The sequence below is a fragment of the Ciconia boyciana genome, chromosome 21 (genome assembly GCF_034638445.1).
Source record: "Ciconia boyciana chromosome 21, ASM3463844v1, whole genome shotgun sequence".
Classification (NCBI taxonomy): domain Eukaryota; kingdom Metazoa; phylum Chordata; class Aves; order Ciconiiformes; family Ciconiidae; genus Ciconia; species Ciconia boyciana.
The window spans coordinates 7,152,875-7,180,604 of record NC_132954.1 but is presented as its reverse complement, the minus strand read 5'-3'; the positions used below and the strand labels follow the sequence as shown (position 1 = coordinate 7,180,604).

Sequence of the window (27,730 nt, the reverse complement as noted above, 5' to 3'; positions counted from 1 at the left end):
GGGAACGGGCAGCACACGGTGGCTGGGAAAGGCTGGAGGCGGGGGCTGCGGGCACCCCGCTCCCCCAGGATCGGGGCACCTCTGTCCCGGTGCATGATTTGAAACTGCCGAACCAAGAGGCAGCAGGACCTGGCAGCACCCGCACCACATTTCCCTACTTTTCCACTCAGGGCAGCAGGATTTTTGGGGTGGTGAAGTCCCCCTGCCACAGCAAAGTGGGGGGAGCACCTCTGGCTCGCACTGGCCCTGTGCCCGCAAAGGGAACGGGCGGTGGGTTTGGGGGAGCGTGGGAGTAAGTGTGGGGCTGGCAGACAGGTAAAGAGGGGGAATGAGAGCTGAACCCCAACCTGCCCCACCCCAGGGCAGTGTCACAGGGGCTGAACCCCAACCTGCCCCATCCCAGGGCAGTGTCACAGGGACTGAACCCCAACCTGCCCCATCCCAGGGCAGTGTCACAGGGACTGAACCCCAACCTGCCCCACCCCAGGGCAGTGTCACAGGGACTGAACCCCAACCTGCCCCACCCCAGGGCAGTGTCGGGGCAGGCAGCTCCCAGGCAGGGGCAGGCAGGGTCCCCGGGTGCTTTGCCATGAAGGGGCCCCTTTTCCCACCGCTGCGACCGCTCTCGCTGCGATCGGCATCCCCAGGGCTCCGGGCATCCCTGCGCCAGGCGAGGGCAGAGCGGGTCCCGGGGCTGGCGAGGAGGGGGCCCCCTGCTCCCCCCTCGCTGCCGGGGGGCCGCGCTTGCATTGATTCATTTTGCGGGCAGTCTCCCTCCTGCGCGGAGAAGCGGAGAAGCGCTGCCGGGCTGCGACCTCCGAGGGGCGGGGGGGGGAGAAAACAAGGGGAAAAAAAAAAAAAAAAAGAGGGAAAAGGAAGAAATCGCAGCAGCCAGCGGGACCCGGCCCGGCCCCGCGCTGCCCGCCCCGCTCCGCTCCGCTCCGCTCCGCTCCGCACCTCCCGGCTCCGCTCCGCTCCGCTCCGCCCCGCACCGGCCCGCCCGCCCGCTCCGCCCCGCCGCGGGGGTGCCCGGCCCGTCCCGGCCCGGCCCGGCCCGGCCCGTCCCGTCCCGCCTCGCCCGCTGCCCGCCGGCGCCAGCCCCGGCCGCCTGCCCGCGCTCCGCCGAGGTAAGGGCTCCGCGGGCCCCCGCTCCCCGCTCCCCTGGGCGAACCGCGCGGGTCGCGCCGGGCTGGGACGGGAGGAAACCGCTTTAACGTCCAGCCGGGAGTCCCTGCGGTGCCGATTGCTTTTCCCCGTGCAGAGAGGAGTCCGGCAAGGACGCTTCCACACGCCTCTCTCCAGGCGAGGTCCTCGCCCGCATGCTTGTCTTTATTTCTTTTTCCCTTTTGTCATCCCCTCTTTTTCCCCTGACCCACTTTAATCCCGCGCCTTTTCCAGTGAGTCGTACCCAGAGGCTTTGCCGCGTTCGGGAATCAGGCTGAGCCGTCTCCTAACATTCAGACCTTTCTTTCTGCTGTTACAAAATACGGTTGTGAGAACAAAAGTGTTTTGGGGACAGTGCCGTGACCTTTGGGATCGCTGCTGCTGGCACGTCGGCGCAGCTCGACGCCCTGGTCCCGCTGGGAGGTTGTCCCCTCCCGCGGCTGCAAACATCTGCACCCACCGGTTCCCGGGTACCGGCAGGATCAGGGCAGGTCGCCGCGGCTCCTTCCACAAACACCTTGGGAAATACAAGGTGCTTATTTTATTTGTTTTTTTTAAGAGCGTTGCTGTTAATTGGCTCCTGATCTACCAGGTTCCCCAGCTTTGAACGTTCCCAATAAGCCAGGAAAGATCCCCCCTGTACGGTAGCCCCAGGCGAGGCAATAACCTACCGGAGATATTTTCTCATCTATGGGCAGCTTTGCTATAAGGAACATGTTTAATAAATCATAAGGCCGGTGAATTCCTGGGATTTTTATTGCTTCTGTAAAAATGCAGTTCTGATCCGTCTGTGAGGGACACTGGGAAACAAAGCTGCTCCTTTCAGAGCCGGATCCTACGAATTTAGGACACTGAGCTGGCGGCGAGGCCGGTGGCTGTGAGCCCCCGGGCAGGGGCAGTGCCGCGGTGGGCGGTGGGAGTTGGGGGCTCCCGGGGCTGTCCCTGGCCACGCTTGGGTTTTCTGCCTCTGTCTCTGCTCTTTGAGGGACCGAACACAAACCGGGTGCCTGGAGCCCCGTCTTGGCTTCCCTCGCGCTGCCGGGGCTGCGGACGCGACCGCGTGCACAGAGCTGAGGCAGCGATGCCAGGGGAAACATCACAGCTGGAAACCCAGCGAGGCTGCGCCAGGCTTTGAATTACATTTTTCCTCCTCGCCCCGTTGCCCAGGGGGGAAAAGAAGCAGCAAAAACCAAACTGCTAAAAAAACAGGAGAGATTCTCGCAGGAGGAATCACCCGGTTTCCATCAGCCAGGCTGACCCGATCCCCCCTGACAGCGGGACAGCGGATTGCTCCGGCGTGTTTGGGCAGAGGAATGGAAATAAAGCGATTTTCTTTATTTGTTCCAATCTGAAAGTTGGGGTTTCAGGGTGGGTGCTGAGCCAAAACGTGAAAGGTGCACGGAAGACGTGAACCCGGGAGCTGTCAGGAGCCCATTGGGATTTCGGAAAACACGAGTGCTGTAGCCACAGGAGTTGGTTAGGGGTTGAAGTGGTGGAGGGCACCCGGCTCTGCCCCCGCTGCCTGGCTCGAACCAAAAGCCCAGTCTGTCCCTGGCCGCCGAGCTGCCCTGCAGAAGCAGCGGTTTGGTGATAGGGATTTGTCCCCATCTCCTGCCATGCCTTTGTTTTAGGCTGCGCGGAGCCCGGCCGCAATAGCAGAGGCGGGGAGAGAGCTTTTCTTTGTACGGGGAAGCATTTAAATTCTTTACAGTGATTCATATATTCCATTCATATGAAACACAGTCCTGTGGAGTGTGAATGGGGACTGCTGGGGGATTTTTTTAAGGCAATAAGCCCTAGAAGTGTCAAAAGTTATTCACACCTTGGTGAAATCAAGGATATTTCTGTCCATGGCTCTTGGCAGGGGCTCAGCACAGCTCGCCTTGTGTCGGGTTTTTGGTTTCCCACTCGGATACAGTGCGGGGGGAGCGCGGGGGCAGCCCTCTCGCTCCCACTGCCCAGCGCTGTAAGCGTTGCTCGGTGTTTTCTCAGCGGCCGGAGGGGCCCGGCGCGGGCTGTGCCCGGGGGTCGCGGGGTGGCCCCCAGCGCTTGGCCCCACAGGGGTTTGGACCCCCGTGGGTCATGCGCCCAGAAAGCCCCTGGGGCTGGAAGCAGCCCCGTCTCAAGGAGCCCGTGGCTGGGTGAGATGCTGCCCCTCGCGTTTCACCGCTCGTGGGACGGTCACCAAGGCTGTGACCAAAACTGCAGGCTGTGCCTTTCGGGGCAGAGCCCTGCCCCGTCCGCTCCCCATCACGGGGGCCGCACGCCAGCCCAGCGAAGGGACGGGCCGTGCGAGCATCCCTGCCTCGCAGGAGCTGCGGGAAGACTTCACGTGCCTGGCACCAGCGGGTGCCCCTCCATCAGCTGCTCCGCAGCGGCTGTGCCTGTTTCAGCGCCGAGAAACCCCTTCCCCTCCTGGGCCTTTTGGAGGGTGCTGCCCGGGGCAGCCGGGCTGGGACCCTGGCGAGAGGCTCCGGGGGCCAGGCATGGCCCTGGGGGCACTGACGTGCTGTGGGGGGGCTGCCAAGTCCCTGCTGGGGAGCGTTAGTTTGGGGGGAAATAAGGCGGAGCAGCCGGCAGCCGAGAGGCACGGGGGCATCGCCCCGCTGCCAGGATGCACCTCAGGTGTGGGGCCAGCACCCGTGGGGGGCTCTCGCCTCTGCCAGCCGCTCCGGGATGCTTTGAGCCGCTGTAAATCCTCTCCGAAGGAACTGGGAAGACAGTTTTATGGCTGCTGGGGAGGAAGATTAGCAGGGTGTTGTTTTCAGAGCTGATCCATCACGGGACGCAGGCGCTGTGTGGTGCATCCGAGCGCTCGGCTGCTGGCGGGCAGCACAGCCTTTCCTGTGAAGTTTAGATAAAAACGCCTGGTTTTAATGTTCTGTCTCCTCTTGGGATCTGAGATGTGAGCAATAAAACTGCCTCCGTGGGCCCCGGGCCCCACGCGTCTCCCCTCTGCCCGTGCAGCAGCCGGGCTCCTTGCGAGCCGGGGGAATGCTAGATCGAGGGGATTTGGGCAACGGCACCTGCAAAAGGCATTAACCCCGGTGGAGAGGGCACGTGGGGCCGGTCCCTTCCCATCCGCACACACTCCCTCTGTCATTCTCTCTTGTTTCAGCTTGTCCGCAGCCTGGGAAGCAGCAGAGTTTCCATTCCCCGGTGCTAAAGAAAACGTCTGTGACAATAAAACCTAATAGTTCAGGAGGGGGAGGGATAAAAAGACGCTGAATTGCATTTGTCTTCCCCCAGTTTCTCCCTCCCAGCTCCTTCCCTCTGGGAGGGGGTGCAGGCTGTCGGCTCTGTTGGGCACAGGCAGGGCTCTGAGCCTCCCCACTCCCCCCTGCGCTCAGCCACCGGCTAATTAGAGAGGCAAATTAACTGCCTTAACAAAGGTGGAGGGGGGCATTGACTTGCACCCACTCCCTCCTTTGCACCCAGGGGTTCCCCGTGCCTCTACCATTGCTCTCTGTCCTGGACATTTTGGGGAGAGGGGCTGGGTGCTGCTGGAAACTTGGCTGCGTCCTGCCGCAATCCCGTGGGAGCGGAGCCCGCGGGAGCAGCAGGCGAAGCCGGGGTGACACCCCACGCCGCTGGCTGCCCCGGCCTCTCCCGGGCTCTCGGTCAGGGCTTAGCCGCACACTGCTTCCCTTGCGTGGCGACTTGGATGCCGGCACAGACATAATAAACCAGTTTTCCTTTTCCCCTTGTCGCCGGAGCCGTTCCTGAGTCACATCCCTGGCCGCCTGGCCTCTTCCCCAGGGCTGTCTGGGCTGGCTGTGTAACCCCGCGCGTCGGCTCTGAACTTCAAAGCGATGAGATCCAGTCCGGCCGAGAAGGGCCCTCCTGGCTGGCTGGCTGGCAGCGCACCGGGAAACATCTGCGCGGGGTCGGGGGGGCGCAGGGGCCGGCGCGGCCGGCGGGGTGGGATGCTCTGCTCTGCTCTGCAAAGCCCGGCTCACCCACGGGCATCGCTCAGCTGCTCCCAAGGAGCTGCAGGAGCCAGACCCTTTGCCAGGGCCACCTTCTGCCCTGTACCCCCTGTCCTCGCAGGAGCATCCCACCGGGGACTCCGCAGCCCCCGCTGGCTGCTGCCTCCCTGCAGAGCTCCCGAGCTTGGCCCCGGTGCTGCAGGTGGGAGATGGGTGCCATTAAAAATGAGGTGGGAGGAAAAAGGAGCCGAAGGCGGCTACGTGAGGGTTTCTACTGTACCCTCAGCCTGTTAATGCGGAGCGCTCCTATGGCCCCCGGTCCCGGTGTCAGCCGAGTTCATGGAGCAAAGCTGCAGATCACAGGCAGAAACTGCAGCCAAAATCTGCAGAGCAGCCGGGTCCCATCTCCGCGACCTTCCCTGGGGCCGGGCCCGTCCCTCTGGCCCATCTGGAGATGGTTGTCCTCAGAGGCTCTTCCAGGCGCCTCGGTCCAGGACAGGGCTTGGCGAGGAGCAGCCAGGGAGGAAGGCGATGGTCTCGGTGTCCACCTGCTGTGGATGCAGAGAAGCGGAGGCGAGGGTTTTCCCAGCTTGGATACTTTGCACCAAAAAACTGAGTCCCTGTTTCTTGGCATTGAAGTGCTGTGCTCCCAGCACAAGCTCTGCCTTCCCTGCATGGGATGCGGCCTCAGGAATCCCCCAAACCAGCAGAGTTCTGCAAACCTGCGGCAAACCCAAGCGGCCCAGCAATGCCGGACCCCTGGGATCTCGCAGCGCTGCCTGTGCCTGCCCTGCAGATCTCTCTGGCTGTCGCCGAGAGCCTCTTTATTGTTCTTGCGGAGGGTTTTGTTTCACTGCTGCCTTCCAAGTTCCCAGGGATCTAAATTCTAAAGCAGGGTCTTGTAAAGAGCCCTGTCCAGATGGATGAGATGATATTGCTGGTATCAGATGAGATCTGTCCCCTGTCTTTATCCGCAGACAATGCAGCAGTGGGAACAAACAAGGATACAGCCTTTCTTCAGAGGCACATTAGCCAAGTAAGAGCCTTCTCTTTGTTTTGTACCGAAACCCAAGACCCTGTGGCCAGACCACCTCACGTAGCTGCCCTCATCCCTGCAGCCATGCGAGGATTTACCCCTTTCGCTGCAAAATCCCCTGCGCCTGAGTTGCGGGCAGGGCAGGGCAGATGGGTCCTGCCCGTTGCATTATGAGGCTGTTTCCTTTCCTGCTCCCGCTCTCGGGGTGTCGTCTGTGGGGCCGGGCAGGTCTCCGTGCTGCTGCAGGGATGGAGCAGTGCTCGGGGCTCTTCTGCTCTCAGGCAAAGAGACGTGAACCTCACACCTGCAGAAGGTGGAAGTTGCTTTGGTCTTTAAGGGAGAGCTGAGCCCATTCAGCCAAGGATCGGGGCCGTCCAGAGCTGCTGAGTCTGCTCTGTGCACAACGCTTACAGCGATGCTTAAAGCCTGCGGCCAATTCACCTGCTTTCAGATTTCATTACAAGCCCTAAAATTTAGCCCAGGTTTGTTTTAAGAAGTTACCGGAGGCTGAGAGAGCCTGGGACTGATTTATGGCTTCCCATCAAAATCATGTGGTTTTACCACGAAACTTGGAAGCTCTGGCTGCATTTTTTCTTTGGAGATTTTGGCTTTGCTCCAGGCTCAGCTCCGAGGGGCGAGAGTGTGAATCCAGGGTGTGCATCGGGGCTGGAGCATTTGGGTGCTGCAAGTGAAATGGAGGAGATATGGATCACTGCAAAGAGAATATTTAATGTCAGGACAACACAGCCATCTTTTTCAGGGAAGCACTGATAAGGCAGTGGGAGGCTTGGCACGGAGGGGAGCTGCAACAGTTCCTTTGCTTTCAGCGTGGCTTTAATTTCAACACTTGCCGCTTATCGCCCTTGCATCCTGCTCACTGTTCAGCGGCTCGATGTCAGCGGCCGAGAGCAACGTCCCCCGGCGTGCCCAGGGAGGTTGTGAAATCCCGCTGCTCTCCTCGGTGCCCTGGTCCCGGACCCGCGGGGTGAGCTGCTGGTGCCCACCGGGGTTAAATATGTGGGCTTTTGCCAGAGAAGCATATTTTCAGCCTCAAACATGCATTGTCAATGACTGCAGAAAGGTATTTCTCAGCTGCTCCAGTGTCCTGTAAGCCAGCCAGCCAGCGGAGAGAAACAAGCCTACTTTTATTGCTATTTCTTCATATTTCCTGATATTGCCAGTCTGGCGCTCACAACCCACAGGCAGATCCCCAAAGGTCCTGGGTTTGGATTACAGCGGCGATACTTTCCTCTTTTCTTTGCCTTTAATTTCAGGTCCCTTGGGCCCCGAAGGGGTCAGGCTGATAAACCCAGCCGCTGCAGCCGGGCGGGCAGAGCCCGCAGCCCCCGGGGTGAGCAGCCCGGGCACTGAGAGCAGACCACGAACCAGGCCAGCGTGAGCGATGCAGGGCCGTGCCCGGGCACCTCGGGTGCAGCTGGGGCTGGGGCTGGGGTGTCCCCCTCGCCACGGTGGCACGAGGGTCCTGGAGCCCAGTGACTGCTGCGTGCCCACGGACCTCTGAGAGTCACGTTGGGAGTCTTGGCTGCCGGCTCGTGGACGATGCATGAACAGATGAAAATAGTGCTTTATGTTACATAAATAACAAGGTCAGGGCGGCTGCGAGCTGCTCTGGCCATGAGTGAGTGCTGCGTCTTGCTGAGCATCCCCGGCGCGGGGGCCGGCGGGACAGCAGAGAGTTGCTTCGGGGCTTGGGTGGCTTTGTGGTTTTAATTTAGTGGCTTTTTAAAGTAAAGATGAAAGAGAGAGCCAGGCAGCGTCACATCAGTTCCCCCGTCTGCCTCCAAACGAAGCTGGTGGGGCCGCAGTGAGCACCAGCGGCTCCGTGCCCGCTTCCCAAACCTCTGCTCGCCCCTTCCCACCGCTGGCACAGAAACGTCTGCGCCACAACCAGACCTTGTCCGTGCCAAACACTGTGCCGTGCCGTGCCACGCCAGCTAGGAAGTGCTGGCTCAGATGGCACGGCCCCGATGTGAGATGCTCACGTGTCCGGCACCGCTCCTCCAGCCGGGGCACGTTTGGTGCTGCTCAGCACGTCCGCTGATGCTTTTTTCCATTACGTGTTCTCCTATAGCTCTTTCTTAAAGACCACGTGTGATGTTATTGCCGAACATAAACTATGAGCTAGGATGAGACCCCAGAGCTCCTCCGAGCAGTTAGAAGCAGAGCTATACAATGAGTTTGTAATTATTTTATACCAAGTCTGGTATTTTCCTCCCCCCCAGGGGAAGGCCAATACAGTGAACAAGAGCGGGCCCGTGCCAAACCGTGCCCGGGCAGCGCTTTTATGAAATCTTGGGTTGGTAAGAATTAATTTCATTTAAAACATTCTTTTTGTTTTTCATAAAGCGCAGCAAATCCGCGGTACTTAGGGCAGGAATGCAGCGAGAGCGCTGCCGGGCAGGCAGCGAATTACCCGCGGCAGATGAGCCGTGACAGCGGGGTCGCCCGTGGTCCAGAGCTTGCTGGCCTCGGCTTTCTCCGGGCATCCGGCTGGGAAGAAGGGAGATGCTGGAGCGACCGTCTTGGACGCAGCTGGGTACGGGACTCCGATAGTCCCAGGGGCCGTGGGAGTTCAGGCGTGTTTATCCCCAAAGGTCAGGCAAATGCCAGCCGGGCTGTTTCCCAGCCCAGCGCCTGTGGGCTGTGGCATCCTGCACGGGTGGGATGGGGCGGCACAAATCGTCTGTTTGAGTCCCCTGGCTGGTGGCAGCTGGTTCAGGGGTGAAACCTGGCCTGAAACCCAAGCAGACTTGCTCAGGTGACAGGTTGCAAATAATTCATGTGAGTTTTGGGGCTGGGGGTACCTGACCAGCACTGGAGGCCAGGGCTGGAGCGGAGCTCCTGGACAGGGGCTGGCAGCCGGTGCTCCTGCCCTGCACGTGAAGGTGTGAAGACCAGGGCTGTGGGAGAAGCAAACCTCTGTCCGCCTCGTTGCGGGGCTGCTGGAGGCATGGCAGGGGGCACCTGTCCAACAGCAAGACCCCTGCGGGGCCGGCTGCCATGGGGGCTCTTGGCATGGGATGGGGTTTGCTCCCTGGGGTCTGATCCCAATTGGTGGAACAGCCCCAAATCCCATCTGGAGGGCAGCCCCACTGGGAAGGGGTTTAACTCTCCTCCCTTCAGCCATTTCCCCCTCTCGCAGCCTCCCAGGACAGGACCCAGATGGGCACCTCCTGTAACGTGTCCTCTTAGGATGCAAACGGGCACTTGTGACCCTGGGCACGCTTCCCCGGCAACCTCGGGGTCCGGCCGTGAGTGCGGGCGTGGGACGTGGCCCACGGGAGTTAGAAACTGGAGGCAGCCAATGGGTCTGTCCTGCTGGTCCTGCTGCCGGGCTGGGATCGCTCCCTGCCGCACTCCCCGGCGCTTCCGGAGAGGCTCGCTTGCTATAAATCTCTGCCTCCCACCCGGCTGGTGGGCTCCAAGCCTGCTGGAGAGCCGATAGTGGTGAACAAGAGGAGGATTAGAGGGTTTAGCAGGTGTCAAGCCTCATCTTTCATCCCACCGCAGGCCAGTCCGTGGCTCGCTCTTCCCTGCTCCTGCGCAAGCCATGCCGGAGCCAGGGCTGCCCTTTCCTTCTTCGTGTTTGCCGCTGACCTGGAGGGAGCGGGAGATGGGGTTTGCAACAGTGCAGGGGGAGCTGACGGCCCCCCGGGCTGCGGCAGACGGTCTGCACCGTGCCCAGAGCCCCCCCGGAGCCATCCAGCTTTGAGCCGTACATTTGTGCTGGCGAGATGAAGCACCTGCGAAGGAGAGGTCAGCAGCTCTCCGGCACTGCATGGCATGGCACAGCCGAACAGCCGGGGCCGGCAGGGATGCCCCGGTGCCCGGTGAGCCGGGCAATCGAATTTGCCAGCCGTGGTATCAGGTTGAACCGGTGTCGCTCGCGGTTTGCTGGGGAGAGCGTGAGAGCGCAGGGCCGGGCGCGCTGTTTATTTTGGTTAAATCGAGTTTTCTCCGGGAGATTGGGGGGCGCGGGGGGCCTCCAGACAAGGGGCTTTTGTGAGCTGGGCTGCAAGCCGATCCTCTTTTGTGGTTTTGCTTTTTTGGATGATACAATTTGTTATTCCAAGAACTACCCAGCAAATGGACCCCATTAGCCAAGTCGCTGAAGCGGCAGGAGCTGGCGCTCGCGGCGCCTTTGTCTGCGCCCACCTTGGGCCCGATGGGAGCCGCTGGGGCCGTGTCACCGCAGCGCCTTTGTCCCTGGACCGTGCCCGGGGGAGATGGGGGGGCCGGGAGCCGCCATCCCTCCTTGCAGGCTGCGGGGCTGCGGCTGTGCTGACAGGGCATCTTACGGGATTAGCCTGGGCTGGGAAAGCCAGTGGGACAGGCAGAAAGCGCCGGGTTTGTTGAATTCCCGGCACATTCGTGTCCCCGGCGGCATGCTGACAATAACCTGACTGTTGCTGCGCTGCCAGGGGAGCCAGTGCCGGGGGGACCCCATCCGTGGGCAGCCCCTTTTCCCCCTCAGACGGGCCTGGACCCTTACCCTCACCTCCGGCCACCGGAGCTCGGCAGCTTGGCGGGAGCTGCAGGAGCTTGCATCCCTCTCTGCCCTTGGGCAGGAGGGCTCTGGCCCCAGCCCCAGCCGCTATTTAAGGTACTTCCCCCCCGCATCCCTCAGCGCTGACTGCGAGCGGGGCCGACTGTCCCGGCGAAGTGCCTGGGGAGCAGGGGGGGAAGCAGGGGGCAGCCGCAGCATCAGGGGTCCCACGGCGGCTGCAGTTCTGCAGTCACCCACGGCAGCTCTGCAGCACCCTGAGTGGGGCATGGGCGCTTCTGTGCCCCACACGCGGGTCCCTGGCACTGAGACCAGGACCTGTGCTGGCGGCAGCACGTGGGGGTCCTGCCGGCAGCCTCCCGCCTGCTCCACGGCAGCCCTGGCCCATCCGGGTCTGCCCAGGGCGGCTGCGCAGACGTAGCTGCAGCCTTGGCCCTGTTGAAGCCCGTCCCTGGGGCTGCGGTGCCAAGGCATGTCCGTCCCGCCGGGCAGCCCGAGGCCGGGCGGTTCAGCCGGAGCATCCTTGGCCCGCTCGGCGTTACCTCCTACCATGCGGGGATGCTGCTGGCTCTGTTTGTCTTGGCTCCGTTGGGCTTTTTCCTGCATGCGAGCTGGCTGGAGCTGGGCAGGAGCCAGTGGGTTTATAAATAAAAGCATCGGACACCTCTCTGGGTGGTGCTGAAAGCTCCCAAAATAGCCTTGCCGCCCCGCCAAGGCGCGCGTGGCCGGGATGTCCGCTGGGGCAGCCCTGGGGCTGGGTGTGGGAGCGGGGCTCCCCCTCTCCCCGACTCCCATCCCGGCCGCCCTCGCACAGCAGCCCCTGGGCCTCTCTCCGTGGCCAGGCGGGCACCCCCCGCTCCTGCAGCACCGGGACGGGCTGCCCCAGCCAGCCGGGCTGTGTCCCCGCTCCCACCAGCCTCCCCGTGGGACGTGTGCCCCAGGACTGGCCGTCCCCCAGCGAGGAGGGATGCCCCAGGAGCCAGCACCAGCTGCGCCCGGGGCTGGGTTTGCCTGCGGAAACCTCCCTGGCAGCGCAGGCATGCGGTGTGTCGTGGAGAAGGGGGTCCAGCGCTGGTGGGGACCTGATGCCGCGCTCCTGCGAGAGGAGCGGAGCGGCCTCGGGGCACGGCGTGTGCCGGGCACTGCACGGAGGGGACATCGCCTGTGGCAAAACATCCCCTTGGCCGGCTCCAGTTGATGGAGAAGAGCTGGGAGGAGAGCGCCGGCTTTACAGCTTCATCCCCTGTGCCCGGTGCTGCCTGGCCGCACGCCGCATTTTCACAGCGGCGCTGGCCCGGCCCGGGCTGGGATGGTTGGAGGCCGTGGGACGTTGGCCTTGCGCGGTGTTTGCTTTCTGCTGGCGGAGGAAGCCCGGCTCGCCGGGGCCGTGGTCTGACCCTGGCAGAGCCCAGCGGGGGCCGTGGGAGGGAGCAGCCGTAACATCCCGACAAAAGGAGCCCGGCGCGGGCAGGAGACGGCGCCGGGAGCCAGGAGCAGGGGCAGGGCCCCGTCCGGGGCTCCTCGCGCCAGCCGCCTCCGCTCGACGCTGCCTGCCCTGCCCGCAGGGTGCCGGGACGGACGGAGGCGGCAGTGGCCTTGCAGACCCCGGTGCCTCCCTCGGGGTCCGGCTGCGGCGTGCCAAGGGCCAGCATGGACTGGGGGGTTCCCGGCACCCAGCCGCGGCCGGAGCCGTCATCCCACTGGGCCCCTGCCAAATTCCACCCAGGGCCTGGCATTTCAATGTGCCGTGCCTTCGGAAAACAGCATTTTAATGCTTTTGCTGTAAATGAGGTGGAAAATGTCCGTGGGCTTGTGCAGGAAGGCTCCCGGGAGCCCGGCCACGCCGTAGGCGTGCCGGGGGCTGGCTGAGCCCTGGCCAGGCGGCTGGGGATGGGGTGGGATCCTCCGGAGCCCCGTGCCTCTCCAGGACTTCCATGCGGTTGCAAGCCAGCTCTGCTTGCTCCAGTGATTTCCGTTGCAGCAGCGAGGCTGGTGCTGCCTGTCCCCGGGGTGGGTCCTGCCAGCCTCTCGGTGCGCAGATTTGGGGTGCACCCTGAGCCCCCCGCGGTGGGCATGGCCGGGGGGCTGTCACCCCTCCCTGGGCAGGGATCGGGGGGCATTACCCGCTTCCGTCCCTGCGCTGGCCCCAGCCCGGCCAGCACCTCCAAGAGCCTTTCCCTGCTCCGTTCCCACACAATAGCTCCCGGGTTGAAGGCTGAAGAGTTTCTTGGGTTTTTTTTCTCTTTTTGTTGTTTGTTTTTTTTTTTTTAATAATTGTGCTCTAGAAAAATGGGATGAATAGGTCGATTTAATTTTTTCCCCATGTTTCATCGCTCATAAATGCCAGGCGAGCGTGGCAGCACGGCACCCGCAGCAGACGCCCAGCGCTCGCCCGAGCCGGGGCTGCCACGCGCCCACCATTTCCTAGAAGGCAGCAACGTGCCCCCGCCTGCCCCGGGTCAGGGCTGCTCCCCTGCTTGGGATCTGCTCCCCTGCTTGGGATCTGCTCCCCGGGTCTGGGTCTGCTCCCTGGCGCGGGGGACAATCGGGATCGGCACTGGGGTCCCTTGGGAACCAGTCCCCTCCCGAGTGCCACGGCAGCCTCCCGGCGCCGCTGCCCAAACGAGCGGGTGCCCCCATGCAGAGGCGGGGGGTTCCTTGCCAGGCTCAGCACCGTGCCGCCGCTGGCCCACGTGGCCTCGGGCAGGATGAGCCCCTCTTCGGGCGGCGGGTCCCGAGCAGGGATGGAGGTGGGTTCCCACATGACCCAGCCTGGAGGAAAACTGCCTGGAAAAGAGGAGCTGGAGGTTTTTCCAGCTTGAAGCCTAAACAAAAGATTTTGTAATAAGTGCGTCCCCTGGCCTTGGCTCGGCACCCAGCTCGGCCAGCCGTGGTGGCTGGCACAGCCCTCCCCGTCCCCCCCGAGTCGGTCCCCGGCTTCGCACCCCGGTGCTCCCGGGACGGGGCCGTGGGGCACGGCCCTTGCACCGTCACCACTGCAGGCTCCGTCCCTTCCTCCAGCAAAACGTGTCCCCAGGAGACTGCAGGGACACGGGGACGCGGGGACAGCCTGGAGCGCCTCCGGCTGCGTGTCTGTCTGAGGGCTGGCATCTCTAACAGAAATAAATAAGTTGCACTCAGAAGGTATTCTGTATATTCTGCACTGATTTCCACTGGTGCTTGAACTCCAGGTCCCCAGTTTTGCTTGGCAAAGGGCCGATGGTGACAGAGAGACCCCAGGCAAGTGCTCTGCGCCCTGCGGGGACGCAGGGCTGGCCCTGGTGCTCCCGAGCCCCGGGGCCTGCGAAGGTCACTGGCTCCTCGGTGCCTTTCCCAGCCGGCTCGCTCCCGGTGCTGTCCCGGCTGCTCCTGCCGCTCCTTCCCCTGACCGGGGTCCAGAAGCGGTTTTTCCCCTGGGACGGTCTGGGGCACCCGAAATCCATCCCATTTTCCTCCAGGCAGGTGCCTCGGTGCAGTCCGGGTCCAGCCACCTCCGGCTGCTCCGCAGGGCACCGTGTGCCCCCGGGCAGGGCAGCTCTGCTGGATGGTGCCGCGTCAGGAGAAGCAGAGGCAGCAGGAGGCGAACATGTTTGTGGGTGCAGGGGTCCAGCCAGGAGCAGGCAGGGGGGATCTGGAACCCTTTAAAGCAGCTTAAACGAGATACTCGATTGCACTAGAAATTAGGAGCCTGGTAATAAGATTGTGGCTTGGGGTAGCGGCACATTGGCATTACTTGAGGTTGAAAGCTCATTGTTTATGGCAAATACAGATGGTGGACGTGGGAACGGTGAGCGGCCCCGTGTCCCCCGGGACACGGCACCCGGCTGGCCGAGCCCTGGGAACCCTGGGCGAGGAGGGGAGCGGGGCTGCCCCATGGGACTTGCTGCCGCCTCGGCCACGGGGCTTGGTGGGGAACGGGGGTTTTGGCATAATCCCCAGGAAAACGGGGCCGCTAGAGTTCCCTGTGAGGCTTTCGGCTCCAAGACAAAGGAAATGTGGGAACTAAAAAAAAAAATAAAAATTTCAAATTGAAAAATCAAAGCAGCTGATTCAGCGATGTTGAAACATCTTGTGACAGCGTTGGACAAATTTTTTCCAAACAAAATTCTGGGAAAAAATCAGCCTGATTTTACACAACCCATGTCCATCCTGAGGGAGAGGCACGTGCTGGGGGGCGGCGTGGGGGCTGCCCACAGCCGGAGCGGCGCTGGGATCGGTGCGTGGAGCCTCGGGGTGCTGCAGAGCCCCGGGAGCGCAGCCTGCAGAGGCTCTGCACCCACCGTTGTGCCGGCCCCGCCGAAACGGTCATTACAGAGCGCGGAGGAAAATCTGAAATCCAAGCCGGCAGTGCGGGGCCAGCGCTGGCCGGGCGGCAGGAGCACAGCTTATGGTAGCGTCTTGTCAGAGTTTCCACTGAACACCTCAGGCTTGCAGGGATCTCGCATCAGCTCACATAAATTAAATTAAATAAAATAACATAAATACTGCCTGAAAAGCGCATGCTCCGTCCCCTCGCCGGGGTGTGAATATGCTGCCGTGCCAGAAAAAGCTCCTTTATGGTGCATGGCCCCAGGGGCAGCAGGGGATGGGGATGGGGATGGGGTGGGATGGGATGGGATGGGATGGGATGGGACAGGATGGGGACGGGGACAGGGACAGGGACAGGGATGGGATGGGATGGGGACGGGGACGGGGACAGGGATGGGGTGCTTGGGGCAGCGGATGGAGAAGGTTCAGGCTGCAGCAGCTGGGGATGCGGGTCCTGCCGGGAGCCCCCACTGTCCAGAGAGAAGCTGCCGCTCATTTTCTTTACTGGCTTAATTGAGAGCGCAGCGAAGTCACACGCTTTAACCCCCTGAGAGCCCCGAGCCAAGGCTGGGCTTGTCAGCCACCTCCTGGGGCACGGCAAGGGCAGGGCGGGCCAGGGGCCCCACCAGCTAGAGGGGTGCAGCCCCCAGGCCTCCTCCCGCTGTGCCACGCCAGCTCGCCTGGTTCTGCTGCTGCCCGCCCTGACGCTGCACCCGTGCCCAGCAGGTACCGGTCCCCGGTGGGATGCTCTGCCCTGGGCACTGCGCCGGGGAGACCCCGGGAAGGGACCCAGGCAAGGTGGGGGATGGCACGGGGGCTAGCGACCACCCTGTGGGGGGGATTTGCTGAGCAAATGGGGGGAGGAGGGTCACGGTGCCCGCGCTGCCCGAAGGGGTGTCGGTGGGAAGCACCGGGGACCGGGACCCCTGTGCCGCCCCGCTGTGCCCGGGGAGCGACATCTCGCCCCAGCGAGCCCCCGTGGCGCAGGCAGGCAGCAGCCGGTGCCGGGCCGCATGCCGCCGAGGCGAGGGCAGCTTTCGGAGCGGGCAGGGCCGCGGCACCGCCCTGGCAGGTAACCCTATCCCCCCGCACCACCCGCCCGCCGGGGAGGGATGCAGCCGAGGCTCCCGCTCCTGAAATTTATTTTAATGTAAACCTAGCTCTAAGGCAGCTTTTTCTCATTTTTAAACTATTTCATATCAATCCTTGGCCTGACATTTGTTTTCTTTGAGTGCGGTGGGGAGCATGGTCAGCATTGCTGAGGATATCTCCTCAGGAATCTTGGCAGAGGCGGCTCCCTATCTTTGAAGAAACAGCAAATGCAAAACAGAAGGCAGATATTAGAGAAGCACAAACAATATTCTCCCCCTGCTAACCCCAGAAGCGGCGCAGCAGCCAGCTCGGGGACGCGGCGGTGCGGGGACCCTGTGCCCGGACCCCACTGGCAGCACCGTACCTGCCCGGGTTGACCGTTGGCAGGCGGGGCCGGGCAGGTCCCCGTCACCTGCGGCCACGTTGTGCAGAGGCACGCGGGCGACCCGGTCCCCAAGGGCTGGGACCGACCTGCTGGGATGGGGAGCGGTGGCGGCCGAGGAGCGGTCACGCCGGGAGGGTTTGCAGGGGATGGGGGGGAGGCTGGTGCAGCCAGGGGTGCCCCCTCCGGCGTCTTGCCCTGTTGAGGGCCGGGAACCGGCCTCTGGGGTTGCCCCCCAAATGCTGAAACCCCAAGGAAATGCTGCTCTGCGGGCGAAGCTGGTTTCACAGGCGCGTTGTCGCAGAGGGGTTTTGCGGAGGACGTGCACAGCGAGGGCGAGTGGGAGCGCGGGCACCAGCCGGGCGCACGCAGGCTCACCTGGGGGTGTTGCTAAAAAGCTGGAAGAGGAGAGGAAACGGAGATCAAAGGACCCAGCAAAACCAGGGAGACAGGATTTCAACCCCTGACATTAAAATAAAATGACTGTTAGGATAAACACTGCAAGGCAGTTTCCCATCCCGGGCAGCCAGGCTCGCTGGCGGGGGCGGAGGCCGGGGTTATGTTCCTTGGCGTTTCGCACACGAGAAGTTTTCGTGGCAGCTCACAAATTTGCCGTCGTATCTGGGCAGCTGGGAGAGCGGCGGAGGGCGGCGCTGGTGAGGAGCAGCGGTGCTCAGCCCGGGAAAACAACGGTGCAGGGGACGCTGCGGTGGTAACGCTGTGCCGGGGAACGAGCTGCCGACCAGCGGCACCAGCTCTCCCGGGGACACCGGGAGCCAGCTTGGGAGCTGCTGAACCCGCACGCTCCCGCTGCTCAGGAGCCTGTGGCACGAGGCCACGATGGACGAAGCGTGTCCGTCCTGCGGGAGGGCAGGCGCTGCCGTCGAGGCTCCTTGTTGTGACCGGAGCTGCTGTGGGGGTTCTTGCAGGTGGCGAGAGGAGGGCCGGGCGTCGGGGCTGATGAACGGAGGGGCTGGGACGGTGGCGTTGGGGTCTGGGGCAGGAGAAGCTCCTGGACACGGTCACATGGATCGGTCCTGCAGAGCGGCCGCTCGCCGCTTAAAACCTAATCCACTGAGGCATGAACGTCCCCGGGTTCAGACCTCTCCCCCTGTTCGCTCTCGGCAGCTCAGGCATTTCTGGCCCACTCCATCCCCTTCCCCAAATTTCTCTCCGATGGTGGTTCGTTAGGTGCCGAGGAAGTGGCTGAAAATGCTGCTGCACTTGCCATGGGTGCCTTGGAAAGAAGGGAAGAGATGCCCGGCTTAGGGCAAGGTCCTCCCAAGCGAGCTTTGAAGCCACCGCAGGGCTCCTGGCCCCGCCAGCGGCTCCCCACGGCAGCGGCTCCCCTAATGCTGTTATGGGCTCCCACTGCTCCTCGATTGCCCACAGCCCCCTTCACGGGGGTTCCCTTCCCACGGGGCGCGTGGACCGGGGCTGGAGCAGCCGTAGTGCCGCTGCCTTCACTCGGGCGCAGGAATCGCATCCCCCGTGGTGCTGGCGCGGGTGCAACGGGCTCCAGCAGCGCCAGGCTGCTCTGTGCTGCGCCGTCGCCCCGGCTCTCGGCGGGGACAGCGTGGATGGGGACCCGGGAGGTCTCTGGGGCATCCCTGCCCCACACGTCCCGGCCCGCGGCACGGGCAGCAGCCCCCCAGGCGAGCTGCCCCAGCCCCTCTGAGCACCCCTGCCCCAGAAGGCTCTGGCCTGGACCACAGCTCATTATAATTAAGCCGGTGACCCCAGCACGAGGCTGGAAGTTTAAATGTCTGCGGTTGATGGCCACTTGCCTGCAAATTCCCTGAGATGGGAATCGCTCTCTGCGGGTCCCTCCCGGCTTAGCAGATTTCTTTGCAAAATACCCATTGCATTAGAAAACGTTGTTTCTGCGCAGGAGCTGCGAGGGCAAAGCGGCGTCTGACCCACGGACCCCGGGCAAACACCGTCCGCTTCCCACCAGAGCTGATGCGTCCCTGGGGCAGGGCTGCTTTGGCTGACGGAGCCGACACGCGTCCCGTGGGGAGCGATGCCCTGAAGCTGCTGCAGCTTGCTGGGGCTCGCAGCCCGCGTCCCTCCCCAGGGTGTCTGGGCAGATGCTCCGCACCCCGCACCAGGACTGAGAGGCTGCGCTCAGGTCGTGGCACAGGCCGGGGCTCAGGCGGCAATTCGGACCCCTGCCGCTGCGCCTGCACAGACCCCAGGAGAGGGGTCCAGACCCTGCCTGGCGGCTGCCGGGGTGGTGAAGGGGACGGGACTCTCCGGCACTGCCATCCTCGCCGTACGCTCCAGCTCTGGCCCTCCACCTCTGCTCCATCTTTTGGCTATCAGGGACGGCATTGCCGCTGCCCCCCAGGCAGGCCACTGTCCCACCGGGAGGAGGAGGAGGAGGAGGAGAGGGGAAGAAGAGGGGAAGAAAAAAATGAATCCCCACAAAAATGTCTTCATAACAGGAAACGTCTCATAAAATACCTGTGGTTTGGCATGTATGATCCGACTGGTCAAACTATGCACCTGGCAGGCAACCCTGCTATTAATGCTGCGCACAGTCTGGTATTTCGGTGGAGCCGAGGCTGGCGGGGGGAGGAGGACGGGACCGGGGAGTTCGGGGCGCAGAAACCCTCCGTCGGGGCTGGGGCGAGGGGCGGAACATGTCCCTTGGGTCTCGCTCGCCTCCGTGTGCGCCTGGGGGAGACAGCCCAACTGTGTTTCGGCGAGGGGACCACGGTGCCCTGGGGATCGGTGAGCCAGCTGAGCCCCGTGTCCGGGGCAGAAACCTGGCGTTTCTGCTGCTTCGGGCCAGGGTTTTCCACCCAGACCCGGGTCCAAACCAGTGCAGACCCAGAGGTCTCTGTCCACGTCCCCAAACGCCGCGGTGCTCGCTGTTCCCTGGGGATGGCTTCGCCCCCGTGGTCACCCTCGGCTCCGGCCACGGCCGGGTGCGTCGGCAGCGATCAGCCCGGGGCTCTCCCGTGCTCAGCGGAGGAGTTTTGACAGCTGGAGGTGAGGGATTAAGCCCTGAGCTGTGACCTGCGGCAGGCTCACGCCTTGCTGCGCTCCCGGCACACACACGCAGAGGGTCATTAATCCGCCTTAGCTGATCCCTGACCCGGCGGCTGCGGGATCAAGCAGCGGCACCGACCTTGTTGTCAGTGCCACCACCGGACCCCGGGCTCCTCAGTTCCGGGCAGCGTGCACCACGGGCAGCGTGCACCGCGGGCAGCGTGCACCACGGGCAGCACGCACCATGGGCAGTATGCACCATAGGCAGCGTGCACCATAGGGAGCATGCACCATGGGCAGCGTGCACCGCGTAGGCCCCCTCCATGGCCAAGCACCAGCCTGGCACCCATGCAGGGCATCGCCCGGCCGGCGCGGTGGGGCAGGCTGCAGTTCCCGCGTGCTCCCCACACATCGCAGATGGCTCAGGCGTGTCGGGAGGCGAGTCAAGACAGGGAGAAATACCCAGGTCGGTTTTGCAGCAAGCTCTTTAGCAGCTGCCTGCGAGCCAGCTGTTTTACGACCGGCGGAGCGAGCAGAGCCTGGCGTCCCACCGCCTCGTGTTGCACACCCGTCCCCAGGCTCCTCCCGCCGCAGCAGCCGCCCCGCCGCAGTCCCCCCAGCACCGGCTCCTCTCCTGCGCCCCGGCACGGCCGCCCCGAGCTGCACGCACGCTGGCTGGCCTGTGGCTACCAAGGGCGGCTCGGCCCGTGGCCTTTCCTTCAGCCCTCCAGCTTGGAGTGAATTTGGCTGCAGCTCCTGCCTGGACCGGAGCAATACAGATGGACGCAGCCACCGCCCGCAGCAAGCCAGGCTGAAGGCACCGCGGGGCTGTGCCGCAGGGCAACGCACCACGCTGTGCCATGCTGTGCCGTGCCATGCTGTGCCGTGCCATGCCGTGCCATGCCGTGCCATGCCATGCCATGCTGTGCCGTGCCATGCTGTGCCATGCCATGCCGTGCCATGCCATGCCATGCTGTGCCGTGCTATGCTGTGCCATGGTGTGCCATGCTGTGCCATGCCGTGCCGTGCCGTGCCATGCCGTGCCGTGCCCAGCCCGCTCTGCGCGGGGGCCAGGCACGGGCGCTGCAGGGGTGGCAGGAGGCTGCCTGCAGATGGGGTGGGGTGTTTTTCTTTTGTCAAGGAAAATGTTTTCTTGTTCCCTCTGCTGACGGACGGGCGAGGCTCCGGGTCCGTGCGGCGCGTAGAGCAGCTTTTGGATCGGATCAGGTGTCATACATTTAAGGACCGGCTCGTGCCAAGACTCTCCCCGTGCGCTCCGGCGTTCTCGGCTGAGCTGCTGCCTGATGCCTTTGGCTTTCGCAGCCTGGCCTACGGAAACAACGTGCTCACTCTCCGTTTCAATAGCTCACTTTTCGTTTTTGACTGGTTTTATTATTATTTTTAAAGCATGTGTAGCACAAACCAAATCATCTACCTCCCGCTGGAGTCAGTCCAGCCCCGTGTTGGGCTTGGAAAACCTCCCTGCTTTATTTTTTATTGTAAATGACCGGAGGATGGAGTGGCTCGATGGGACACAGCGGCGTCCAAACCTGCGCCGCTCCAGCCCACCCACACGCGCCGGCTGCTGTCTCGGTGCTTTCTCTTTGCAGCGTCCACCCGGGTCGGGCGAGCGCACGAGGTGCTCACCGCTGCTCGCCAGCGGCCCGGGGCCGGCTTCTGCCGCAGTTTGCAGAGGTGGTGCCCGTGCCCCGTGCTCCCGGTGTGCGGCATGGGGACGGGGACCGGAATGGGGCCACGCCAGTGAGCCTGGGCGTGCGGTTGAAGCGCATCGAGGGCCCCATCCTGGCTCATCCCCATGCCCCAGCAAACCTCCGCGGGGGCTGGCGTGGCCCCGGGTTTGATGCGGGGACGGAGCCGGGGCGAGGGCCAGCAAGCGGCACGCCGCACCCCGCGCTGATCGTGCTTTTACTGCTGGGTTTAAACAAGTTCTCCATTTTACTGACCTTCAACCGCAGTCGCAGATCCCCCGTGGATCACATATATTGACTTAAAAAATAATTAGCCTTGAAGGGAGCAGGCGCGGTGCCTGCCTGCCAGGCCCATAATTAATATTTAAATAACAGGGGCCATAAATCAGCTGCAGCTCAGTGAACAAGCCCCCAGTTGTGTGCATGGGGGAAGCGCGTGGCTGTGTTGCTCGCAGGGAAGTCGCCCAGTCTGCGGGCAGGGCCGTGCCTGGAGCGTTGACATGGATGCTGTGGGGAGAGGGGGACAGTGCGGGGTGGCAGCAGCCCCCTTCCGCTGGGAACGACCGGGAGCTGCGAGCCGGGAACGCGCCTGGAGCGTGCCGGGAGCTTGCCAGGCCGACCGGCACAAACCACAGACTGTTTCTGGAGCGACGGGGGCGGCACGGGCTCCGGCTGCCTGAGCCCCCGCACTCCTGCGAGAACAAGGTGACATTTCTTGTCTCCTTTCTCATGCTTTAAGTGTGAGATTTTTTTTCCTTTTCCCGGAGCTTTCATTGCGTGCCAGGGGTTTTTAACACGTCTGCTCACCGACTGCCAGGGGAGCAGACACTTGCACAGTTTGCGCGGCGGCGGCCGCGCTTTGAAGCCGTGCCAGCGGTCTCCGTGCTGTGCCGCCGCACCGGCTGCAGCCAGGTCGGGCCCCCGCTCCCCCCGGAGCCGAGAAGCGTGGTGCTGCCGAGCCCTGTCCCCGCTCCAGCACCTCGGGGGAACGGCACCGTGTCACCGGACCCCTCGAGCGCTCCCCCTGTATGACCTCTCCTGGCCCAGCTGCTCCTGCTGGGCTTGTGTGCTGGTTTTGGCTGGGGTACAGTTAATTTTCTTCATAGTCGCTGGTATGGGGCTGTGTTTTGGATTTGTGCTGGAAACAGCGTTGATAACCCAGGGATGTTTTCGTCACTGCTGAGCAGTGCTGACACCCAGTCAAGGCCTGTTCTGCCTCTCACCCCCCCAGCAGCGAGGGGGCTGGGGGGGCACAAGGGGTTGGGAGGGGACAGGGCTGGGACAGCTGACCCCAGCTGCCCAAAGGGACATTCCACCCCATATGGCGTCATGCTCAGCATGTAAAGCTGGGGAAGGAGAGGGAAGGGGGGGACGTTGGGAGCGATGGCGTTTGTCTGCCCAAGTCACCGTTACGCGTGCTGGAGCCCTGCTGTCCTGGCGATGGCTGAATGCCTGCCTGCCATGGGAAGGAGTGCAGGAATGCCTTGGTTTGCTTTGCTTACGCACGTGGCTTTTGCTTTATTATTAAACTGTCTTTATCTCAACCCACGAGTTTTCTCCCTTTTACCCTTCCGATTCTCTCCTCCATCCCACTGGGGGGGGGGTGAGCGAGCGGCTGGGGGGGCTGAGCTGCCGGCTGGGGTTAAACCACGACAGCTTGGCTTTTCTGCAAGGAGCGGCTGTGGTCGCACTCCGTACCGTGCCGGGGGGGCTGGAGGTGCACCCGAAGGACGGCAGCCCGGCTGGCCGCAGTGCCCGTCCCAGAGTTGCGTCGCCGTGCCCAGGAGCCGGCGCGGTGCCCAGGCGGCAGAGCGGGACGAGCCCCGTCCCGCAGGGCTGGGGGCAGGAGGGGCTGCGCTCGGGAGCCCCCAGAGCATCTTCCCCGCTCCGGGCAGGAAAAAAGCGTCTCCTCGTGGGATTTCAGCTGGCCCTACCGGAGCAGCTCGCGGGAGGATGGGCAGGCGGCACCGGGCCGTAGCCGTCACGGGCGCAGCGGCCCTGCCTGTGCCATGAACCGGCTGGTGTTTGCAACCTGCCCTGGGAGACGAGAACGTTGCACGGCTGCTTCTTGTGATTACTTATCATTTCATAACTCAGGAGATTTCAGGCATGAAAGAGCCTCTTCACAGACACGTTGTGCACACTTTATCCATCATATGAGACTCCAGATGTTTCCATTTTATTCTTATTAAATCACCGCCTGGAGAGCCTGGGTAACGTGAGGCCTCCTGCCCCGGTGCCAGGCAGTGCCGCGGCGGACAGCGAAGCACCAGAGACCCCTTTTCCTCAAGGGACGGAGACGTGTGCCTGGGGGTCTCAGCCAGACTCCCCTGGGAGAGCGGGGGCAGATGGAGCGACCCGTCCGGACCAAGGCAGAACCTGCGGGAGCTAAGCCCCTCTCTGGAGACGCCGGGTTACAGACGGCCACCTCGGCGCAGAGCCGGGGGACTCGATTTCGCATCCGGCCATAGCAAAACGGCGGCCGGAGCCAAAGCAGAGGGATCACCTTGTCCTCCCTCTCCCTTCCCTCTGGCTCTGGTTTCCCCCCAGTCCCGTGTCTCTCCAAGGGCTGAGGTCTCGCAGAAGGACGGGGGGACATTTGCAAATGCTCCGCAGCAGCGCCCAGCAGCGAGGGGCTGAGCCACCCCAGGGCGCTGCTCCTGTGCCATGGGCTTGTTGGAGCAATGAGCAGCATCCCATGAAAACGACCCCGTCGAGGGGAGGAGCGGGGGTGAATGAAGCCCAGGTGGGAGAAAAGAGAGCTGGGAATGGAGGGAGTTAGCGATGGAGGCACAGGGGTCATTCCAGGTAAGGAAAACAAATAAATAGCTGATTCAGGGGTTTGTTCTCCTCTTTTATTTAGCAGAAACCATATTTTTACAGCTGCAATCCCTTAAAATGGGATTCTTTTTCCCTTAAACAAATCCTTGTAAAATAATGCTTCATAAAAATAAGCGTTCCTCTTCTCGACCCCGAAGACAGAAAAACAATAATGCCGGCAAGGCCCTCTCCGTGCCGCCGAGGAGGCTGATAGCGGCTGCCGCCCGTGTCCCCGGCTGTGCGGCAGGAGCCTGGCCGCGGCCTCCCTGCGGGTGCCGTGGTGGGTACGGCACAGCGCCGGTACCGCCAGCTCCGGTGCGATGGGCAGAGCAGAGCTCCTCTCCCAGTGTCTGCCACGGCCGCCTGCATCCTCACAGGGTCCGGGTTCCGTCGTGCCGCTGGCAGCAGAGCCGTCTCGGTCCCCTCCAGCCTGGGGCTGCAGCCAGGGCCGGCGAGCTCATGCACAGCCCCGAGCACAGCCCGGCGCGGGGAGCAGAAGGGGCCCGGCTCGGTGGGCATTTACCGGGCAGGAGAGCCGCGGTCAAGGCTGCCTCGTCACCGGAGACCTCCGACAGCCTGCCAAGCGCTTGTAGCGTCAGGAACAATCCCATGGCAGGGCTCCCCCCTCCTTTTACTTCGTTTGCTTTAATTTTGTTTTAATTTGGGGGCTTTTTGGGGTTGTTTTTTCTTCAGGCTGCAGCTTTTTTTTTTTCACTGCTGCTTCAGCAAAAGCGATTCAGGAAATTCCAATCAAATCCCAGCACGCAGCAGCCCTGCCCCTGCTCCCCGGCCGGAGAGGCAGAGAGCTTAATTCTCATTAATAACCACCACGGGTCAATTATTGCGAGAAGGAGGAAAACTAGGAAAGCTCTTTGGCATCACGTGTTATTTAAGCTTCCGAAAATAAATGTTCTTTGCAAATCAATCTGTTTGCAGCTCTGCATGTGGAGCTGGCACAGAAGAAGTTGCTAGAGGAAAGGTATATTTATAGAGGGTGTTTATTTGAAATAAACAGGCACTTAAGGCAGAGGCTGCTGCTCCCAAGTGCCGCAGCCCTCCCCTGGGCTTTCCCGGCCGAGGGCTCCCGCCCTGCGCCCTCCGAGCGAGCTCCCGTCTCTGCTCACAAAGCGCCGCAGTTGAGCCACAAATGCAGCGAGTCTCGGGCTTCAACATCGTGATTTTGGTCCAGCACCCACCGGGAGACGCAGCACCCACCCAGCCGCTCCTGGGGCAGGCAGGGCTCGGCGGTGGCAGCCCGGGCCACCTGCGGGAGCCACGGCCAGAGCACACACGGCTTTGGTTCGAGGAGACCCTGCTCGCTTGAGAGATGCGACAGCAGCACTCGGCTCGGCAGGCTGTGGTTTTCATCCTGCCTTTTTTTTCCCCCTCTTCTTAGATATGTTAAAAATATATAAGGGAAGCCTGACGTAGGCATAACTCCAGACAAAGAGGTACTGGGGCAGCCTCTGAAAGGCTCTGCAGGGTGCCCCTGGTTAGTTATTGCTCATAAACCGTGTATTTATTGTGCATCTCCCAGCCGGTGCGTGTTGGGAAGGATAACGTGTTCAGGGCAACCGTGGTCCAGAAAAAGGCAAATTTGAGGGAGTCCCACTCCCAGCGGGATCCTTCCCGAGTCCCCAGCTGATCCTCGCGGGACGGAGGGTGCAGGTGGGGGTCGTGGGTGCCCGCTCTCACTGTCGCTTTGTCCGCAGGAGCAGTGGGGACCAGGATGCTGCCGGACGCCGTGGCGCTGCTGGTGGTGGTGGTGATGGTGGTCGGCCTTCGCTCGGCAGCGGGAGGAGGCGCGGCGGGCTATGCCCAAGTGAAGTACATGCAGCCCATGGTGAAGGGACCCCTGGGACCCCCCTTCCGTGAAGGCAAAGGGCAGTACCTGGGTAAGGGATGCGCTCTGCGGGGGTGTGGGAGGACACGGGGCCACGGCTGCCCGGGAGACCTGCTGGCATGGTGGGAAGGGGCTGTAGCATCCTGCAGCCGTCAGGCACTCATCGTCCCCTCACCCTTGGGGTCGGTGCTCCCGGGGAGCAGCCTGGCGCGGCCAAGGGTGCTGCTGTCCAAAGCATCTTCGGCCAAGCACAGAGGGGCTGTTTAGGTCTCCTTAACCCATTGCAGAAAGAAAAGGACGGGCACAGAGAGGCTCAGCAGAGAAGCAGAGCCCTTTGCTCAGGCTGGGTGAGCACCCTCGGGTGCTCATCTGGGAGCTGGTGCACAAAGGGGACCCACGAGCCCTTCGCTCCCCTCCTCCTCCTCCTCCCCGCGCATTTCCTGGTAGCTTTGAGGCTCAGCCCCAGGAGCCCTGGCGCTCGCCATCTCTCCCTCTCGCTGCTGTTAAACCTGAGCCGTCCCCGCGAGGCTTTTTCCACTCCTCCACCTATTCCGTTTTCCCTGTCTGCATTTTACACCAGCTGGGAAAGGAAAGAGGGCCAAGGCCGGAGCTGAGACTCAGCCTAGTGAGGGGAGAGCAGGAGAGAGACATTTCCTCCCTCGGAAAGCAGCGACCAGAAACTCCACACGCGTTAAATCACTCCCCACTGAGCGACGTGTGCCGTGCGGAGGGGCAGAGGTGCTGAGGTCGTTGCTCCGTGCAGCCAGGCCTCCTGCACCGCTTCCAGCCCAGCCCCAGCCTTTCGTGACCGCCTGCCCCACACTGCCCTGCCCACACGCCATCCCCTGCCCCACACTATCCCCCTGCCCATGCACCATCCCCTGCCCGCGCGCCAGCCCCTGCCCTTGCTGGAGGCCCCCAGTGCCTGCCCAGGGCTCCTTTTATGCCCAGCCCTGGCCGTGGGTGCCGCAGGTTGGAAGGCACAGGAGGGTCCATCCGTCCCCCACCGGGGCGTTATTAGCGTGTGGTAATCACACACACCCTGGGGAACTGCTCAGGAACTTGGGGTCTTTGCAAACAGCGAGTTGAGCGTGACTGAGTTTCTCCGGCACCTCTTGGCTCCTCAGGGCATCCCCTGCCAAGCGAGCCCCCAGCACCTCCCCAAGGGGCAGGCGACCATGGCTGCACCCAGGGTAGCAGCAGCAGCAGCAGCAGCAGCAGCAGCAGCACAGTGTCTTCAGCTCAAGAGAGGAGGGAGGGGAGGGTCTGAGCCCTTTCCTTGGGACCAAACACAGTGGTCCCCAGTGCTCTTCCCAGAGTCAGCCGCTGCTGGCAGCACTGCGGGACGGGGCAGTGCTGGGGCTCGGGTGCCCGGACCCGCCGGGTCGGTTCTTGGCCCTCGGGAGGAGAGGAGAGCCGCCGGAGCCCTCCCCGTGGGTTTGCGCAGACCTGGACCCTCCGGGGAGCCGAAGTCTTGGCTCTGGGAGGAGAAACTGGAGAAGGCTCGGCTGCCGGTGGCTGATTTACTGCTGGGCTGAATGGCTTATCAGGAGTTCAGCTCAGCACATATGTCAGAAAACACACAGCAAAACCTGGAGCCAAATTGTGCTACAAGCCCCCCCACCTCCCTGCCCTCTTCCCAGCTGTTCTAAAGCTGCTCCCTGAATCCCAGCCAGAGACAAAACCTTCCAGCGTAGCACAGGAACGTTTCAGCTGCTGGTGGGACTGGATTCAAATATCTCCCTGCTGTTTTTCCTTCTTTTTTCCCTTCTTCCTATGCATCAGAGTGGCTTGCACTGCCTCTGAGCAGCGCTGCCTGCTAAGCGTGGCGGAGAGAGGAGTGAGCGTGCCGGGCTCTTTGCAAGGTGCGGTTTGGGTGCGAGGTTTTCCAGGTTACACCCAGCATGGATTAGAGGAGACACCGA

General features: G+C 62.8%; 1 protein-coding gene across 1 annotated transcript in view; it reads left to right on the top strand.

Moving 5' to 3' along the window:
• The first annotated feature begins 847 nt into the window (after window positions 1–847).
• The window catches only part of COL8A2 (collagen type VIII alpha 2 chain), a 35,714-nt gene continuing 8,831 nt past the window's right edge, over window positions 848–27,730 (top strand). The window contains exons 1-2 of the mRNA XM_072885266.1: window positions 848–1,127; window positions 25,675–25,857. Coding sequence (XP_072741367.1) covers window positions 25,692–25,857 — 166 coding nt within the window. The 5' untranslated portion in view covers window positions 848–1,127; window positions 25,675–25,691. The remainder of the gene's footprint in view (window positions 1,128–25,674; window positions 25,858–27,730) is intronic.